This window comes from Excalfactoria chinensis, chromosome 1 (assembly GCF_039878825.1).
Source record: "Excalfactoria chinensis isolate bCotChi1 chromosome 1, bCotChi1.hap2, whole genome shotgun sequence".
In the NCBI taxonomy this organism is placed as follows: domain Eukaryota; kingdom Metazoa; phylum Chordata; class Aves; order Galliformes; family Phasianidae; genus Excalfactoria; species Excalfactoria chinensis.
The window spans coordinates 119643888-119664624 of record NC_092825.1 but is presented as its reverse complement, the minus strand read 5'-3'; the positions used below and the strand labels follow the sequence as shown (position 1 = coordinate 119664624).

The window sequence follows — 20737 nt, the reverse complement described above, 5'->3', positions numbered from 1 at the left end:
TATAAAGGATAAAGAGAAAATCACAGAATCACAGAATTGCTGAGATTGCTAAAGCAGGTTCCCTACAATAGATCGCATAGGTAGGCCTCCAGATGGGTCTTGAATTTCTCTATAGAAGGAGTCTCCACTCCCTCTCTGGATAACCTAACCTGTTCCAATGCTCTGTCACCCTAATCAAAAAATTCTTCTTCTGCATGTTAGTACAGAACTTCCTATGTTCAAGTTTAGGCCATTACTCCTTGTCCCATCACTCTGCACCACTGGGAAGAGCTTGGCCTCATCTACTTGCCTCCCACCTCCCTTTAGATTGTTATGAACGTTAATCAGATCCCCCCTCAGTCTTTTTCACTGGTTGAACAGACCCAGGTTACTCATCCTGTCCTCATATGGGAGATGCTCCAGGGCCTTCATCATCTTTGTGGCCCTCTGCTGGACTCCTTTTAGGAGAACCCTGGCTTTTTTCATCTGCAGAGCTCAAAACTGGACACAGTATACTAAATGTGGCCTCACCAGTGCAAATTAGAGGGGGAAGATCATCTCCCTCAACCAGCTGTCCACACACTTTTTAATGCACCTGAGGATATCATTGCTCCTTGGCCACAAGGGCACATTGCTGGCTTATAGCCAACCTGTTGCTAGCCAGGACTCATGAGTCCTTCTCTGCAGAACTCCTCTCAAACAGATCAACCTCCAGATGCATGCCATCATTCCTCAAGTGCAAGACTGTATGTACACTTGCTCCTGTTAAACTTTAACAGGTTCCTCCCTGCCTAATTCTCCATTCTCTCTAGGTCTGGTTGAATGGTAGTACAGCCTCCCAGTGTGTCAGCCATGTCTAGCTTTTTATCATCAGCAAACTTACTGAGCTGGGACTCTGTCCTATCATCCACATCATTGATAAAGATGTTGAACAAGACCAGAACCAGCACTGACCCCTGAGAAACACCACTAGTTACAGGCCTCAAAAATTATCATTATATGCTCTGGAATTCCTGAAGAATAAGGTTAAAACTCATTTGCAGGCTGATGTGCAGTATATTCTTATTCTTTGGTTAGTTTCCAAGACCAATTATTTTAGGTTCCTAATCAGTAAAAAATTCACTGGAGAAAGTTACAAAGAGTTACAAAGAGTGGATTCACACTCATTAGTACAGAAGCCGTCTTTAAAGAATTCAGTCTAAATAAGTTTAAATGTATGTGCAGTGCAAGACTTCTCTGCTATGCCAAGGGAAAGAAGTCTTTTGTGTAACTGAAATGTGAGAACCCACTCTTTGTTGGAATTTCAGAACATCATAATATGAATTTTTCTTTTAATTTTGTGCACGTGCGTTTGTTACCTTGCATGTTAAAAGTGTAAAAGATGTCTGTCCTTGTATGAAAATGAATTAGTGACTAATTAGTAGGCTTTTTTTTTTTTAATTTTTTTTTTTTTTCCTTTTGAGAATTTTTTATTCTAGCATTCACACAGATTTTTGCCATGCTGCCTCTGTAGGTTTCTAGGCAGCACAGCTTTACCTCAAAGTGTTAGTTGTATTCTGTATACTGAGACTCTTTCAGATATCCTCAGAGGTTTGAGTTTTCTTGTTGCTGGGTTTTCATCACTGAAACCTACTGCTTCCAAAGATTACTGGCTCTCTGTGGATTAGCTCATTTTTCAGTTGTACACAAATCTTCTAATTTTATACTTCAAGAAACTCTGCTGCAATGGAACCACAGTCTTGACCGCAACAGGCTATATGAAAAAGTCCCCTACTGCATCCTGTATGTTGCCAATTACTATGTGTATTCGTACATGCCAAGGTTAATAAAAACGAGCCACCCAAAGACACTATGGTTTTTTTGTTGTTGTTTGTTTTTTGTTTTTTTTTAGGACAGCTGCTGGATGTTCTGGAGAATTATAATCTGAGCAGTAGATCTCTTGTATACTTTTCATCTGACCAAGGGGCTCATATTGAAGAAATCTCTAGCTCTGGAGAAGTCCATGGGGGTTGCAACGGTATATATAAAGGTGAACATTCTCTGTTGTTTGGTTTTTTTTTTTTTTTTCTTTTGAAAATTGTGTCAGAAAATATTGTCTTGTTTTTCTTCCAAATCTGTAGCTCTAGGGTCAAAAATTTCAAAATTCAGTTTCTTAATAGTAAACTGCTCATGTCCTTCACACTAAATCCAAGCATAGGCAGTAAATATGAGTTAACTCATGAAACAGGGCAGTTCAACCAGAACGTGTTTCAGTTTGATCTCTGTGGAGTTGTATTACTATCAAATGGACTCTTGAATTGGCTAGTTACCTAGCATTCAAAAGGTGTTAGTTCATAGTACTTTACTGTCATGGATGGACAGCAGAATAAAAAGGGAAAAATATTGTTTATGAGCCATGAGAAACCATATATGGGAGTTTAATGGAACAGAGTGAGTGGGAATCATACAAAGAGATGATAAAGAACATAGGACTGGTATTGTGTTCATTGCAGAAAATGTAAAAATAGTTATGTTAAATACTAAAATGAGAAATTGGATTTAGTTTAAGATAGGTAAGTTCCACAATAACTTCATCCTGAGAATGACAAGATGTCAAAAAAAAAAAAAAAAAAAAAAAAAAAAAAAAAGAAATTGAGAAGATTGTTTTAGACTGTTTTTTAGAGTAGTGCCCACCTAATAGAAATCTAATAGAAATAGAAATCTAGTAGAAATAGAAATAGTAGAAATAGAAATAGAAATCTAATAGAAATCTAATAGAAACCTAATAGAAATAGAAGACTTTAATTAGGGGAGTTTTGTTCCCTCAGTACATATCTTATCAAAATTTATACTCTAAAATCTATTTGCTCTGAGAAGGACTGGAATGTGTTTAATGTCTACCTTATTGCTACACAGTTTCTCCTTGTGATATCACCCAACAATACTGAAAGATACTGCTTACTACAATATGGTGATCATTTAGAAAGAAAAGCTTGCTTAGCAAACAGCCTACCTTGTTTTGTCAGTTCTGATACATCTGGTTAATACAATTCCTTCAATCAGCAAGAGTGTAATGGATGGCTGAATACTTTTGAGAATGTGTTTCCAACATAGGAATAAACAAACTTATTATCATCAATTTGTTTTTGACAAAGGTAGAAAAAAAAAAAAAAAAGAGAGATAATAGAGTGAGAGGAGGAAGAGTGTGAAGATGCAGGAATTATGCTTGGTTATAAAATTTGGTCAGAGACTGGTTATTACATTCAGGTCTATCAGATCAGGTTTGGACAGTGATTGATTTTACAGAACCATAAAATCACAGAGCAATTGAGACTAGAAGGTCCCACTGAAAGTTTTTACTTTCTGGAGTTGGCTAGGGAAGGTTTCTGATGGCTGTGTCCAGTCAAATTTTGAAAATTTCCAGTGATGAACAATCCACAAAACCCTCTGGCAATTTGTTCCAGTAGACACCCAAGCTCTCTTACCATAAAGATACTTTTTTCTTTCTTATCTTATCATGTCCCTGGGCACAACTAAAGAGCCTTACTTCATCTTCTTGACTTGGATAATTCCATGTAAAATACATGCATAAGACCCACCCCCACTCAGCTTTCTCTTCTCCAGGCTGAACAGTCCCAGCTATCAGCCTCTCCTCACATGCTGGAGGATAACATTTAAACCATCTAATGCCCCGTGCCTGGAGACTTTCAAGGCAAGGCTGAATCAGGCTTTGAACAACCTTGCCTAACTGTGGATGTCCCTGTTCATTGCAGGGTAGCTGGACTAGATTGCCTTTAAAGGTCCCTTCCAACTCTAAGATTCCATGTTTGTATTAAACTACATTATCTTTTTCATGGCTCACCTTTGAACTCACTCCATGTCCATATCTCTTCTGTACTGGTGATCCCAGAACTGAAATCAACACTTCAGGCATATCTTATCAGGTCTGGAAAGAATGAAAGAATCACTTCTCTTGACCTTCTACCAACATTCTTCTACTGCAGCCAAAGATACTGTTGACCTTCATTGCCCCAAGTCTACATTGCTACCTCATTCAATTAGTCATGTACCAGGACCTGCAATTATTTTTCTGCAAAAATGCTTGGTCCTTAGCCTTTTCTGGTGCAAGAGCACAGCAGATTTCTTCACAAATGCAGGTTTGGCACATTCCTTTGCAGAACTTCATGAGTTTTCAGTCAGCTAATTACTCCATCCCATCATGGTTCCTCTGGATGGCAGCAAGATCATCTGGTGAATCTGTCTTGTAGCATCTGCAAAACTGCACAAAGGAAGAAAAACATACAGAGTAAGCAATAACAATGCAGTAAAGTTTTCAAGTGAAAGAACTCCACTCCTTTTAGTCAGTAGGCATCTTTCTGAAAAAGTGACCCTTGGATTTTAAGAGAGCTATAAAGGAATCAGTACACGAGCAAAACAAGTTATGCTGAAGTCATGAGGTTACAGAGTATCAGATGAATTCCCTTGGGTTAACACCAGAGTGAAATCTATCTTAAACATTAGCACATAAGCCTTACATGGTGCTTTAAGTAATTAAGGAACCATATGGTTACATATCTGTAGCTGAAGGCACAGCCTGAGGTGTTTTAGACGCTCTAAAAAATATTTGCTTTCTAGGATGCCAGACATATGATAGAGGATTAATGATGACAAGAAAGAAAGAAAACAAATACACTGGGGAATATGCCTTCCTGAGGAATAGTTTGATTGAATGGAGTAGTTTCTATTAAGCTTTGCAGAATTTTGTATTCATACTTACAGAACTGAGAGCAATTTGAAATAGATCTTATCTGAATTAATAAAAATCTGATTGGCAGGGTTATCTTGGGAATGGTATGTCTTTTATTTTCAAAATGAATTATACCATGATTTGTAGTTGCCTCTTATGCTATACTGGAAGTACTACAATGTAGTAAAAATAATGAGCCATAAAATAATTGCTATGTAATAAATAAAATAATTATTGCATGAGTGAGATTCGTAACAAAATAAAAAGAAATTAAGAAATACCTATGCAATCAGCTGATTGTACATTTACAGTTTTAAAATACAAAGAACTCTGTTTTATCTTTCATTGTCACCATCTCTGTATCAGCCCTCAATTTAACAAGTATATTAAGAATAATTTGCAGAAGAGTTGAAGTGAAAGTGTTCAATTGATTGTGTAATAAGCAATTTTCATGCATAAGAATTTATTCATATTAGCAGTCAAGTGTTAAGGCTCAGTACATCTCTGGTGGAATAAGTGAAAACCAGACCTGTAAAATATGTAAGTCTCAGACACTGTTTTAACAGTGTGATTGAAAAAGTAAAAATAACAGCCCCTATTTGCTTGTGTGCATGTACTAGGAGCTTTATTCATTTGCAAAACTGGGAGACATTTGTGTCTTTCCTCTCTGCCTTTGCTAAATAATCTTAGTTACCTTTTTGTATATGAGTGCTGGATATGAGAATATGAATCAAGACACTTAACCCTTTTGTCAAAGCTGGTGCACGATATTCAGCAATAATTGTACTGCCCTAAATCAAAAGCTCTCAACAGATCTCCACAATTTGTACTCACTAATTTGTCTTGATATCCAGCCAAATCTGCACCAATAATAAAATATAAGAGGAGTTTTGAGACTTAGGCTTTCACTGCAAAATTGAATACCAAAAAATATTATTTAATGTTATTATTAGTCTATATCCTGACTGTGGAAAGATCACTGTAAATTTGGATATCTCTTGAAATTAAAACTAACATGGTTTTTAACTAGTTGATACCTAGTGTGATTTTCCAGTGCCCTTTTGTAAGGATATTATAAGATAATATGGAAGTGATGGATTAAAACAGTGGGTCCTCTTTACAGTTGCCTTTTTCTGACAAATGTCAAAACCAGAAACTTCAGAGGAAGATGCAGGAGCTGTATCTCTCTTCTTCAGAGAAGATTTCCATGTCCTGAGTAGTATGACCTTGGTATTAGACACAAATCTTGACAATTAGAATTCTGGAAAGGCTTTTAGCATTAAGTATTACAATTTTTCATCATATAAGTATGAAGGTCTGCTTTGAGTTTAAATTCTTTAGCAATGAAATACATATTAAAGAAGACAGTTACTGTTGTGAAGTGGGACAATTTCAGATTCCATTAAACATCTCTTTGAAGTGTAATATTTCTTCTTTGATAAAGGAGTAATAAGCTATTATATCTTCCATATCTTACTTTTCTTTTCTATATTTTTATTGTGGCTCTTTCCCCTTAATACTTCATTCGGAAAGATATTGTCTGGTTAGTGTCTGCTCTGTTTGATGTGTTGTCCTTTGCCCCTAATTTCTTTTTTTCCTTTTTTTCTTTTTCTTTTCTTTTTTTTTTTTTTTTTTTTTTTTTTTTTAATTCTGTGAAATATTTCAAATTGTACAGTACACTCTCTTGAGATAGCCTTTTTGTGTTTTCTGTCCATTATCTATTTAACTTTTTATATTAGCAGCTTCATTTTGTATCCCACCATCCCACCTGCTATCTTTTTATTTTATTGATTACAAGTGTGCTTTAAACATTAGGTTTAGCATAGGTCTATTTTATTATATGTACAGTTAAGGTTATTATATAACAACTAAGAGGATAGACTCTAGTTCAATTACTTTTTCTATAATTTCCATTGCTTTGCAAATATTCGTATAGAATTTGAACTTGCATTTTGTTTCTTCTTCATCCCGCTTGGTGAGAAGTCCGTTATCCTGAATTTGACAAATCAGTGATACTCAGTGTCATATGTAGATTTTGTTCAGTTTTACAATTTTCTCCACTTCCAATATTGAAGTAAATGTATTAAAATAACTAAGGACACTGTACAGAGTAGCATCAAGATACCTTACTATTTAGTTTTTTGCATGGGTCCTAAGTGGTTTTATATCTTTTTTCCCTAACTGTTAGTCATATTTTGATTCATGACAACTTTTAGTCCCCTAGCCCATGTTCAGTATTCCAGAAACTTTTCCCCTCGGGGAATTCTCTGTCAATGGTGTCTTTGGGAGTCTGTCTCCAAAGTTCCCAGTTTAGTGAGGGCTTTTTTATGCCCCATTTCTGTGTTGTTTTTTTTTCTTATACTTTTCTCTCAGCTTAGTGTGACATTCCTGGCCCAACAGATGAGCCAGCAGGGAGTGGAGCCTCCATTACCATGCACAAGCATTATCGCCTTCTGCAGTGGTCAGCTCCTCCAAGCCGCACCCCTGAAAACGACTTCTTGTCCTGCTTCTGCTTATCTTTGCAATCATAAGCAGAGGTACTGTGGCATGGTGACACCCACCATTCACCCTCCTAGATAGTTAGCATAAGTATACCATACATAGTTAGCAGTTGCCAGTCAGAGTCTTATCATCAGAAAGGTCTCATGAAGCAAGCTTTGAGACAAAAACAAAACAGTTTTGTCTTTCACACATTTTTATTGAAATTGATGCATTTTCACTGTATTGCAGTGACCAGTTTATTCAGAAATGTTTATGTTATTAGTAAAACTTTTCCTTTCTGTAATTCACAGAGAAATCAAATTGATCCTTATTTTCACTGCAGAAACTGTGCTAATATTTAGTAATATAAGTTAGTTTCTCTTTTGACTTTAATGAGAGTAGGCATTGAATTTATTTCCAATGTACTGTATTTTTTTCATTTCCTGAAGAGGTCCAATTTTTATTTTTTAATAATCCATCCATCTTGTACTTTTGACTGAAACAATAAATTTCCTGTGGAAGAATTTCACTTATTTAGAAGAAAGATGAAGATGATAATATGTCTGTATGATCTGTATCTTTTTGGTTTCACCTGTACAGAATCACAGAATCGTAGGGGTTGGAAGGGTCCTCTAGAGATCATTGAGTCCAACCCCCCTGCCAAAGCAGGCTCCCTACACACACAGGTCTTGCAGATCTTGAATATCTCCAGAAAAGAAGACTACCACCTCCCTGGGCAGCCTGTTCCAGCGCTCCATCACCCTCACCGTAAAGAAGTTCTTGTGCACATTCGTGCGGAACTTCCTATGCTGAAGTTTCAGCCCATTTCCAATAGTCCTGTCCCCACGCACTACTGAAAAGAGACCAGTCTCATCACTATGACTCCCACACCTCAGGTATTTATAAACCTGGATCAAATCCCCTCTCAGCCTTCTTTTCTCAAGGCTAAACAGACCCAGTTCACTTAGTCTCTCCCCTATCAGCAGAGCTTCTCTCCAGCAGGTCTTCCCCCAGCCTGTACTGGTGCCTGCAATTATTGCTTCCTAGGTGCAAGACTCCACACTTGCTTTTGTTAAACCTCATCTGATTTCTTACTGCCCAGCTCTCCAGCCTGGCCAGGTCTCGCTGAATGGCAGCACAGCCTTCAGGCATGTCAGCCAATCCTCCCAACTTCATGTCATCAGCAAACTTGCTGAGGGTGGTCACTATCCCCTCATCAAGGTCGTTGATGAAGATGTTGAACAAGACTGGACCCAGCACAGACCTCTGGGGGACGCAGCTAGTCACAGGCCTCCAGCCAGACACCGCACCACCAACGACAACCTTCTGCACTCTGCCAGTCAGCCAATTCTCGATCCACTTCACTGTCCACTCATCTATCCCATACTTCCTCAGCTTTGTTATAAGTATGCCATGGGGGACAGTATCAAAAGCCTTACTGAAGTCAAGGTAGATGACATCTGCCGCTCTCCCCCCATCCACCCAGCTAGTGACATCTTCATAAAAGTCCACCAGTTTGGTTGAGCACGACCTCCCCTTGATGAATCTATGCTGAGTAATCCTGATAACCTCCTTTTCTCCCAGTTGTCTGGAGATGGCATCCAGCACAAGCTGTTCCATCACCTTCCCTGGGACAGAGGTGAGGCTGACTGGCCTATAATTACCTGGGTCTTCCTTGCCCTTTTTGAAGACCAGAGTGACATTGGCTGTCCTCCAGTCTTCAGGCACCTCCCCAGTTCTCCAAAACCTCTGAAAGATTACAGAGAACGGCTCAGCAGTGACCTCCACCACCTCTCTCAGCACCCATGGATGCACCCCATCAGGTCCCATGGATTTATGGACATTAACGTTTCCTAAGCACTCACGGACCACCTCTTCCCTGACTAAAGGGAAATCTCCCATTCCCCAGACTCTCTGATGTATAAAGAGACATACAGACACCTCATGGTCCATAGAAAAGTAATTTTTAAGAAATACTAATTTGGCAACTGGCATAATTTTTCGTACTAGTGTGTGTATATATTCGTGATCTTTTGCCTAGCATTTATTTAATTGAAACATAACACAATTTATTATTTGATCTTTGCTTCTGAAAATTTTAGGCGTGTCTCTAAAGAAAGTTTTAGCCAGGGAAAATAGATCAGACAGTCAAATTCAGCTAAGGTGAGCTTTTGAATACTTTGTACTACAGGAACAACTCAAGTTGAAAATTAATAAAAGATGTATAAAAAAAAGGAATGAATATCAGTGTAATAATGCGTATGCATGCAAGTAAAAACAAATAGCTATTTGATACTTTTGTAATGTAAACAGTAGTAGCAAGATCTGATTATCAGTATTTGTGGTGGAAAGTCTACAACCAGCAGGTAGGCAAACAATCAATTTCCTTATGTTTTCATTCAGAAGAAAAATATGTTTTGAAGTGTTTGTTTTTATATGAGTTCAAGAAGGAATGAAAGGGCAGCATAGTTATAATCCAAGAGATCTAAAAAAAGTTATCTTAAATACTTTTCATCATGCATCATTCAAAATATTAGTAGTGATATACCACAGAGTTCTCTTTTGTATATCAACTTTCATACAAGCTCTATTCCCAAAGTTAGGTAATAGCAGTCAATTTAAACCAGAGGGAGGGGGAAAAGAGATATTCTTATGGCAAAGATTTGAGATGTGGTTAAAATGGAAATTTGAGATCATGTTGTGGATGACTGCAGAGAGTTATGTCTATTGCATGTCTGCTCCTGCAGTTTTCAGAAAAAGGTAAATGTAGGCTGTTGTTCAATAAAACACTAAAGGGTTCAACTATTTAGAAAGCTTAGATAGCTAAGCATGAAAATACAGCTTGGGGTGTTTTATGCTGTTTTAAAAACACTTTTAGAATAATTTAAAAGAAGAAAAATAAAACATTGCTACTCTGCCTAGAGTTTGCCAGGCATAAAGACAGCTAAGTTGCTGCCTCTTCTCTATCTCAGTGTTGCTGACTGTAAGCAAAACAGAAAACTAATGAGTTAGATTTTGAAATAGCAAGAGGTTTCATTTTTACATAATGACCTTTTTTGGAATCTTTATTTTTCTTTTAATATTTCAGTTGTTTGAATATTTGCTTCATGTTTCAATCATCAGTGTGAAATCCTGATTTATTCTGTAAGGACAGTAAAGGCAGAGAGCTTGAACAACATGTAACAGCTACAATTTGAAAGACATTATATATCAAAATTTTCATTTCAAGCAAATCTAGTGATGTCACTAAACAAAGTTTTAGTAAAAGAGAAAAACTGTGTAGGCATAGAATACAGTCTTCTTTAGTAACCTGTCATTCCTGCCCTAGTTCCCTGCTATTTTTCTATCTTCCTAATATTTCCTCCAGAGTTATTAAAAAATTATGCTCCAATTAGTCTTTTCAAAGGAAAACAGTCTCTTCTTCACTGAAGTACACAAAAAGATAGTCCTACTGTGGAGTCCATTTTTGCTTTTTGTATCTCACAGTAGGCAGGCAGACTTTGCTGAGCGCTCTGTTTGTGCTGGAGTTATTTGGAAGTTTTCTATCTCTATAATGATTCAGGAAAATTGTACTCTGAATTTAGTAGCTCTAGAAGTTATCCAATATCTTGGGTTTAAAAGTTGCAATGTGTGTGGGAATGGATTTCAACACTTACCTTGAAATTACTTCAGATTACACAAGAAAAAGATCAAAGGAACAGTAAAAGTAGAATTTATTTAAACAGTCCAGTCTACAAACACTATTACTAGACTCAGACAAACGTGCAGATGTAAGAGGAACAAAACAATGAAAATTACCTTTAGAAGGTAGCTACACTCTCAGGATTTTCTCCATCTTGTACAGCCAACAGGATTTTGGGATGTTTGCATAGAACTAGGACCTGGCTCATATGGGTATATCATCTCCCTGGGATAAATTTTCACAGAAAAAATATTTTAATTTGCAAACATCTCTAATTTAATATCCTTTCCTGAATTCATGTTCAGACTTAAATACTCCTGCTAGGCAGGATTTACTCTGGTTCATAAGTCAGTTGGGATATTAACCTCGACACTTTCCTGCTGGGTAACATACAGTGCCCAACTTGCTCTTGCAGTGCAAATGACTGTTGTACATGGATGGCTAGAGATATCTTTTGTACAAAAGGTGAACAAAGTTTCTTGACATCTATCTCATTTTCTGAAGTAACAGTATTAAATATTTGGCATAGTTCCTTCTGCTAAATGGTAGTGATTTAAAGCCAAGTAACCAAATAACATCTTTATAAATTTAAATCTACATTTTATTTAGATAGTTATTTTGAAACATTTTTAAACAAAAAATAATCCTTGCATCTATCTAATTTTTAACTTTTAGAGTAGGTACCCATGTACTTTATGGTGAGGAATGACATTTGATTCAGTGGCAGGAGATGATATTTAATATTGCTCTAAAAGAATAGACTTGTTGAAATCAGAACTTACTCCACTTTCCAAGAAAAGCTTAAGCAAAGAATTTTGCTTGTTGTAGTGCTGTATATTAGATTTTATTTTATTTTTTTTTAATGTCAGATTAATAATTAATTATGTTTCCTGGTCATTTTATGCTGTATTCAGCATCACATACTTTGATGAAACTTAAAAAGAAATTATGCAGTAGTGCATTATAAGAAAAAATCACAAGCTAAAAGATTTCTGCCACAAAACTCTCTATATATAAACAGCTATGAAGTTGCCATCTTATTATAAATCAGTGAAAAAAAATGGTAGGAAAAGAAATATCCGTTCTGAATCCTCCATTACAGAAATGGAAAAAAATCATGGAGATGTCAAGGCAGTATGTGTGGTCTGGGCTTGACAATGAAGATCTGAAAATCCTGGTTCATTGAAGTTCTAAGCCATGGAGGAAACAGAATTATTCAAACACTTCATTGTGATATTTTCTTTTATTAATCGATTTATTTTTACTTGAAAAGGGAGAAACAAATGTAGACTTGTAATATTTGAACCATGAGTTACTGTTGGCTTCACTTAGTGATGTGATTTCAACATACACATTCCATTCTATTTCTAATAGAAATTTCTATTTCTGATAGAACTTCTAAGAATAGAATTTCTATTCCATTTCTAATTTCAATTATTATTATAATTTTAGCAAATTTCTTAACAGTGCATTTATTTAGAGAATTCAGTAACATATCTAAATTGATCACTCTAAATAAAGACTTTTGACATTATTTTAATAAAATATCATATATATTTTCTGGTTTTATACCTTAGATTGAGTCATACTTCAATTTATTTTGATTCCTGTTTCTTAGTTATGTCTGTATATATCTGTGAGACTCATTTCCTTGATCAAATTTTCTATGAAGAATTCTGCAAGATACCTTTTTATTTCCCACAACCATTATTTATTTATTTATTATAACGAAATACACTTTATAAGCTCTGTCTAATATATAATAGCAAATTTGTTATAGAAAAGATTCTGATTGTAGGTGGGAAATCTAGTTCACTATACCTAGCAAGTAAAAGTGCATTTACTGAAAAACTACTACAACATGATATAAATGGTGACTTGTGAGGTTGTATGCTATTTTTCTAGGAAGAAACTGGTGTCTTATCAAACACTTTCTTTTTCAGGTGGAAAATCAACTAACTGGGAAGGAGGTATTCGTGTGCCAGGGCTTCTCCGTTGGCCTGGAGTGATACAGGCTGGCAGTTATATTGATGATCCAACGAGCAACATGGATATTTTTCCTACCATTGTCAAACTTGCTGGGGCACAGTTACCCTATGACAGGTATGTGTAATCTCTAGTTATAAAAAGCTAGAAGTCACTTTCAAGCGCTAATTATTTCCCTTACTTTCTTTTGTAACTGTTTTGAGTTCTCTTTGTTTGTTTTCTTGTTTGTTTCTTTTGCTGACATCATTTGTAAAGATCAGCTCTGTGGCTAGTTCAGAGCATTACAGTACAGTTATGTCATCTGGTGCAGTAAGCCTGCAGGAGAGGGAAGTAGTACTGGACAACTACAGAGTGAGAGAATGCTAACAGCAACATGCTGGCCTAGAATTATTTACCAAAATGCAAAAACAAATGTATCAGAAAAAGTTCTGCTATATATGATTGAAGATGATAGGAAAGGGACCTGCAAATTTAAATTATTTTAACTTTATGAGTTAAACCTTGACCTACTTAGTACAGCAAGTCACATCAAAATGCTAACTATGCTTTTCATTCGATTTATGGTTTTCTACCAAATGAGAAAAAATAATTTCTTGACTGCTCTGTAGTCTGATATGTTTTATTTTCTTTGGGAGATATTCATTCTCATCAGGAAGATGCACCCACCTAAATTCTGTTGCCATCCAACTCCAATATGTAGGGAAATTTGCTGCTTCACTTGTGCTTTTAACACATCTGCCATGCACAAACAACTTTTGAGCACAAAGCATCAAGAATCCACATCAGGTAGACCAGCCATGAGCAAAGACACTCTGCTAATGATGATTCATGGAGTGTGTGCAGGAAATGGCAGGGCAGGACATGTGTAGGACATGAAAAATTAGTCAGACTTGCACTGAGATATCCCTTGCAAAAGAAACTCTGTCTAATCTAAGCAGTTCAAACTAATCTAAATGAGAACAGACCTTATGCATTTTATTTTAATGTGTCTTGAGTGAAGACTCAGGCTTAGATATTCTCATAAAACTAACAGATGTGGACTATGCTGTGTACAAGACTACAGTGTACAAGACTACTAGAAATGTATTACTGGATACAGCTTTTCCCCATCAGTAATCTGTAGAACAGGTTGTATGCACTAGAAATGAATCTGTCCTGCTCTCAGCTTAACAGTGGCCAAGCTTGCAGGAGCAAAACTGGAGTGAATAACCTAGAGAAGAAAACATGACAAATTGAAAATGTATCCCCTTGCTGCCAAGAATTTCACAGTCAGGTCTAGATCAAGGCTTAAAAAAATGGAATATGTGCCAACCCTGTAGTAGTTATGAAACAGGAATTATACAGCCATGAAAATTGGCAGACGTTTACATGTTTAATAGTTTAAAAAATATTTTTACAAAATGTTGCTCAAAATGTTTTAAAAGATACTTACCTGCTGACCTGTTGTCATGGTTTTGTGCTGTTGCTGTCAATATTCTACATCATGACATCATGTGCAGTATGAATCATTAACTGAGGGTACAAATAGGGGTAAACTGTTTTGGTGGTATAAGAAAGTGTAGTTGTTAATGGCATACAGAAGTGTAACAGAGGGTATGCGGAAGTGTAACAGAGGGTATGTGGAAGTGTAACAGAGGTTACCAGCACAAATGAACTTCATATGAAACTTCTTGTAAAATTTGTAATTCACATGAAGTATAAAATGCAAATTGTTATTTCTCTTTCATCAGTGATTCAGTAGCTTAGTTTATGGAAATATTTAAGTGACTTGCTTACTATATAACTTCATTTCAGTGCAAACTGACATACTATTTCAAAATATCATCAACATTGTCCAGCAGCAGAAAGAGAATTTATATGTGTTGCTCAAAAAGTAATGCCTACTATTCATTTTCATGGAAACTGCAACAGATATGGTGACCACAGTAACACTATTTGATTGATCAGATTTTAAGCTACAGAACACAATTTTTAAGTGTAGTTATGACCATTAGTGATGGTCAAAGCCTGCATGCTGCTTAAATAAAAATCTGTACCAGCAGAGATGACCCACTGTTGCTATCGCCACTGCTGAAACTTACCACCTTATTCTGCTCACATCCACTGTTTGATCTCTATAAACACTCAGCAAGTGTTGATGAATGTCAATAGGAGCAATTTTTTTCCGCATGGAGAAATTAAATGACATACAGTTGCTTCATATGCACTTCCATGTCAGACACCATTTTGTCAGACTAACTCTCTGCTGTTGCACAGCAATGAAAGGTGATAGAATATTGGCAGGAAGGTTCATCCCCTACTTTAGTACCACCACCATTTGCCTCTGGCACTGTAAGCCAACATAATAAATTAGAAGACAGCTCTTGTATTTGTGTGTGCATATGTACTTTGTGTGTGTTTATATATGTTGTTGCTAAATACTAATACATAGTTCATTTTCATGCTTTATTACCCAGAATTATTGATGGACATGATCTGATGCCTTTACTTCAAGGAAAAGTTATCCAATCGAAGCATGAATTTCTTTTCCATTACTGTAATGCATATTTAAATGCAGTACGCTGGCATCCAAGAAACAGTAAGTAAACTTACCTACTCAAACTTTAAATGTTTAATATAATTGTTATTGCAAAAAATTGCAAAAAAGTCTTTGACTATAGTAACAAATAAAATGCTTAAAATATCTAACTGTTCTTCATTATTTTGTTCACTTTTCTTTTGCTAAAATACACCTATTTACAGAGCCATGTTACCATCTTGCATTTATTTATTGCAGTATTGCAATCTGTTTTTTAAACTTGCCTTGAAGATACCCTGTTCTGCAGAACAAAGTAGTCAAGGTTAACTGTTACATCTGTCTAAAAATGTACAGATAATAGGATGTCTTGCTGAGTAACAGCTTGAGTATGATACCAACCTGACCATTTTTACTACTGAAATAATGAAGTATAGAAGTATCATTGAGTCATCGTCATTATTCAATAAATTAGTTCAGGATTATACATAACCTTTTCATGCTTTTTATGAACTAAATAAAGCTTTGCCTACTTATCCTCTCCTTCTTAACCAAAAGCTCACTAATTCTGACATCTTTGTCCAAAATAATTAGACCATGTTTCCTTTCCCATAAAAATCTCTGATCTGAATGAAACTAAGCGTGTGTTTTTTACATATCAGTCAACATTCAAAGTTGCTCATATTGCTGCTTAAAAATGAAGATTTGAAACAATCCTTTGATGTAGCATTTTTGGTTAAAATAATTGTTATATGTAACATTTTCCCTTTACCTAGTTTGAAGGCTAAGTTGGAGTGTAAGCCTGCAGATGATCAATAAGACCAGTTTTTCATCTCATTTCAAGTCTACAAATTGTCATTTTCCAAAGCACATAAAGTAAAAAAAAAACCTACAACTTTGCTTAAACATCTTGCTTTTGATAAATAGCCATAAGGAAGAACCAAACAAAAAAAAATTTGTTTATTTTGGTCCATTTTTTAAAATCTATGATTGGATGTAATTATTCTGCCTCATAAGGAGAGAAATTGGCAGAGCTCCCAGCAGGCAGAAGTCTTTTCTCACTAATACACATTTGTGAGATGAAGTACCCCCTTATCTGAGCAAAGGGTCAACTTTGCTGTAGGGGAGTGTAATGAGAAATGAAGGGGAGTGATGATGAGGGACTAGTCTACTTGATTTACTGAGAGAAAACAGTTTCAAGTGTGATATTCCTTTGATGCTTCCTCCAAAAGAAGTGAAACATAAAGCCTATTCAGAATCTGGCAATAACAGTGTCATAAGACTGGCATCATTTCAGAATGGAATCACATTTTGTCAGCATACTATATAGTATGAGAATAAGCAATAGGTAAATATTAATTTCTGCTTTCTTTTGTATCTGACCTGTAAAATTACTCTCCTCCAGTTTAACTTGTTCAATCTCAGATCTTCAGAAATGCCTTTTCAATCCAGAAAACACAATCATATTTTTAAATATATTTATTGCAGTGAGTTAAAGTTTTGTGACTGCTTATCTCTGTCTCGTGTGCTATTGTTGTATAGAGATAAACATACTTACATTACAGCTGCATGCATCCTGATACTATCAGCATTGCAAGTACTCATGGAAGAACAAGTACGGTTATTTTTTTCTTCTGATATCTCAGCAACTTTACCTGAAGCAATTGATAAGTTCAAAGTGTATTATATTACCAGTTAGTGCATTAATTGTTCTCTTGTCTCCCTCCATGGCTCTTTTTTTTAAATCCTGATCACAGAGCTCATTGACAGGCACTACTTCTGCAAATACTAGGTGATATTATATTTTCATGTATGAAAATGTACATAGCTAAAGGAGTCTGTATGAATGACTTTTATTTATTTTATTTTATTTTATTTTGAGAAGCCATTATTTCAGTCATTTAATTTAAGCTGTTGGAGAGGTTTTTCCAAGCAGCAAAGAACTGAACTAGAAGTATCCTACAGCAACAGCTCATTCAGTATACTTAGGAACACATCCAAGAAAGCAGATGTATCTACCTTCATTAAAGACAGGCTGGAGAACTGAACAGTTTTCACTTAACCTCAGGTAGAGTATGATCAGTTTCAAGTACATAAGGCTTCAGTATTTAGGTAGATCTGATCATCCTTCCTATGTTCACGTATATCCATGTCTTACATACCTTGTGGCCTAATAAGTTCGACATTTTTCTATGAGCATTCACGTTTTCCAGTATCCAGAAATGGCTGTAAGATCTCACATCTGATATTTGTGTCTTTCCAATGACTGCGATCAAATAAACAGAACTCAATTCACAAAGGAGTACCAGAAGTAGATACTTAATATTCTTAAGAATCATCTTGAAAACTATGCCTTATGTAAGAAAAAAAAAATAAAATTATTAAGAAAAACATCAAGAACTATTGTCTCTGTTTACTGTAAGAAGTCTTTTAGACCAGGAAAGACTTGTGTTGTTCTAGGTCTGTATTTCCTGGATAGTTAACTACATTGATCTCAACTACTTTGAAACTGTATAAAAACATGTAGCCTATAAATTATGCCTGTACAGGCCAAACATTGACCATTGTGATTATGTGGAATGAATAATCCCAGCTAGGGATTATTAGGACCACTGCACTGGTCTGGTGGTAGACCCTTATTAGAAGAACCCAACTGACCAATTACATTATAGATTGCTGGTCCCTTCTTCATCAAATATGTAATTACTCTTAATTTAAATAAGTTTTTTTTTTTTTTTTTTTTTTTTTTTTTTAAGCACAAAACAGCAATGCAGAAAAGAGAACTTAGGAACTGCATCCAAACAAGTGTGACCAGCAGGTTGAGGGAGGTGATCCTGCCCTTCTACTCTGCACTGGTGAGGCATCCAGATGTGATGTCCTCAGTACAAGAGAGACATAGACCTGTCAGAGTGTGTCCAGAGGAGGGCCAGAAAAATGATCCAAGGGATGGGATGAAACATCTCTCCTCTAAGGGCAGGCTGGAAGAGCTGGGACTGTTCAGCATGGAGAAGAGAAGGCTCCAAGGTGACCTGATAGTGGCCTTTTAATATCTAAAGGGGAGCTATGGGAAAGAGGAGACAAAATATTGGCATGGTCTGTGGTGACAGGACAAGAGGAAATGGTTTCAGACTTAAAGAGGGGAGATGTAGGTTGGATATAAGGAAAAAGTCTGTTATGGTGCACTGGAACAACTTGCCCAGAGATGTGGTGAATGCCTTGTCCTTGAAGACATTCAAGGCCAGGCTGAATGGGGCTCTGAGCACCAGCACCCTGTTCTAGCTGTGGATGTCCCCATTCATTGCAGGGAATTTGGACTAGATGACCTTTAAAGGTCCCTTCCAAGTCTAAGGATTCAGTGATTCTATGATTGAAACTGTTGAAGAATATGTTATTTTTTATTAATTAAAGTACAACATATTCTAAACATATAGGAAAAGAATATATATTACCCATAAACACCTATTACTGCTTATATTCTCTTTTTTTTTTCTTTTTTCTGGGAAGACTTTGTATGTCAGTCTCAGCTTGTATGTATATATATTTTTTTCTATATATAGTCAAAGCATAGGTTTAGCTTTGATCCTAAGGAAAAATTGCATATACCAGGGAGTGAGAGGGGAGCAAGAATTCTGCTTAGTCTATCAGTCTTCTGTTGCCTGCAATGCTTCACAATTCACTTAATAATTTTATCTTTGACGTTGTTAGATTTCTATTGTCCTTCAGTAAAAAAAATGAAAAATCCTTTTTGGCTTTATTTTTGAAGCATGGACTATATAGATATGAAACAGAGAAATTTGTTGTAGGTGAAATGTATAGTTTTGCACATCTTTCCCCTGCTTGTATGATTCTGAAGTCTGACTACAGCATATGTGCTTTCCACATCACCCAGGGAAGTTCATAAATGTCAAAGTGAGCAATTAGTTTTGCTGAATATTTTACATTGATATGTTTACAGTCAAAGGCACTCCTCATAACCAAATCAATGCTTATCCTTATTGAAATATATTAGTTAAGTCAGTTACGACATTCACAGTATATTTTTCCCTTCATCAGCCCTTTGAAGGAGCATTTAGAGAATGTGTGCTACATAGCGCTCTTCTCAACAAACAGTTACAAATGTAAGCCTTATCCTTCCTGGAGAGATGTGAAAAAAATAATCTGTCCCTTTCTTTTGCTCTCTTTGACACAGAAAAGAGGCTTACAACATCTTATTCATCTCTCTGATTCACTTTCATTTTATCTGATACTAAAAAATAATTCACATTCTTTAATTCAGAATTTAAAAAAGAATGGAATACTAGACAATTTCCTTGGCTTACAATTCACATTTCTCTCTCATAGATAAAAGTGCTAACACTTGTGATGAGGCCTTGAAAACAATAAATGCATACAGTCCACATTATTGGAAGATGACTTCCTGTTCCTCTAAAACCTGACAAATATCTGACAAATATCATATTGGAAGATCTTAAAACAGTGTCAGCGAAGTACTGTGATTTTCCATTTTCAGTGCATATTCTTCAGTTTCCTGTTGTACCACATAATACCAACATACAAAAGCAGCAGCTGTGAATATATATATATATATATTAGCTTTTCTTTTTGTTTAGTCTGGAGTAATTACTTAGGATTTTTAGTCAAACTACATTCAAAAATAAAACAAATCAGGTGTGAGTTCTGCCTTAAATTTCTTAAGCTGAGATGTTCAGAGTTTTGTGTAGAGTTCTGTTAGTTATGTGTATCACATAATACTTTGGTCTAATTCAACATCACACATTCTTCTACTAGTGAAAATAGACTGATACTTGTGTACTTGCAAAAGCTATAATTTAACATAACTGAAAGCTAAAAAATATCGAGAACTCTGTCTCTAGCACATTAGTGGTCTATGAATCAGTACTATTAAAAATGCATTGCTATGACAACTTAATTATAAAGAGAGAATTCATCAGATACAGAGCAAATCTTCAGCTGAAGGGAACTATTGCATCTTTCAGGTTCCTCTGACTGCGGGCAAAATTTGAATTTGATAAGGAGGGAATATATTGTAACCCTGCTTAATAAACATTGAAAAATCTGATGCAGTACTATTTGTATTATAAAGAAATAATAACATTCACAATATTTTGTTACTAATAATACAAATACTATAATATTTCTGATAAATGTTACAGTGACTGTGCTGGCAATGCTTTACATTTTCTACTTCAAAATGGATTTCATTATTCAGTGGAAGCTATTTTTATTCCAAGAAAAGGGAGGAATATAAACATGTAATACACATTTGCATTATTATGAAAATATTTAGTGACTTGTGTGCTAGATTTCTCTTCTAGTAAATTATTCTAAAATTGGCATTTTAGAATTA

At 35.6% G+C, this 20737-nt stretch overlaps 1 protein-coding gene across 6 annotated transcripts in view; it reads left to right on the top strand.

Moving 5' to 3' along the window:
* Window positions 1-20737, top strand: part of STS (steroid sulfatase) — a 178248-nt gene that overhangs the window by 135229 nt on the left and 22282 nt on the right. For all 6 annotated transcript variants that reach the window (XM_072341925.1, XM_072341933.1, XM_072341908.1 and 3 more), the window contains 3 exons: window positions 1871-2008; window positions 12812-12971; window positions 15311-15432. In XM_072341925.1, coding sequence (XP_072198026.1) covers window positions 1871-2008; window positions 12812-12971; window positions 15311-15432 — 420 coding nt within the window. The remainder of the gene's footprint in view (window positions 1-1870; window positions 2009-12811; window positions 12972-15310; window positions 15433-20737) is intronic.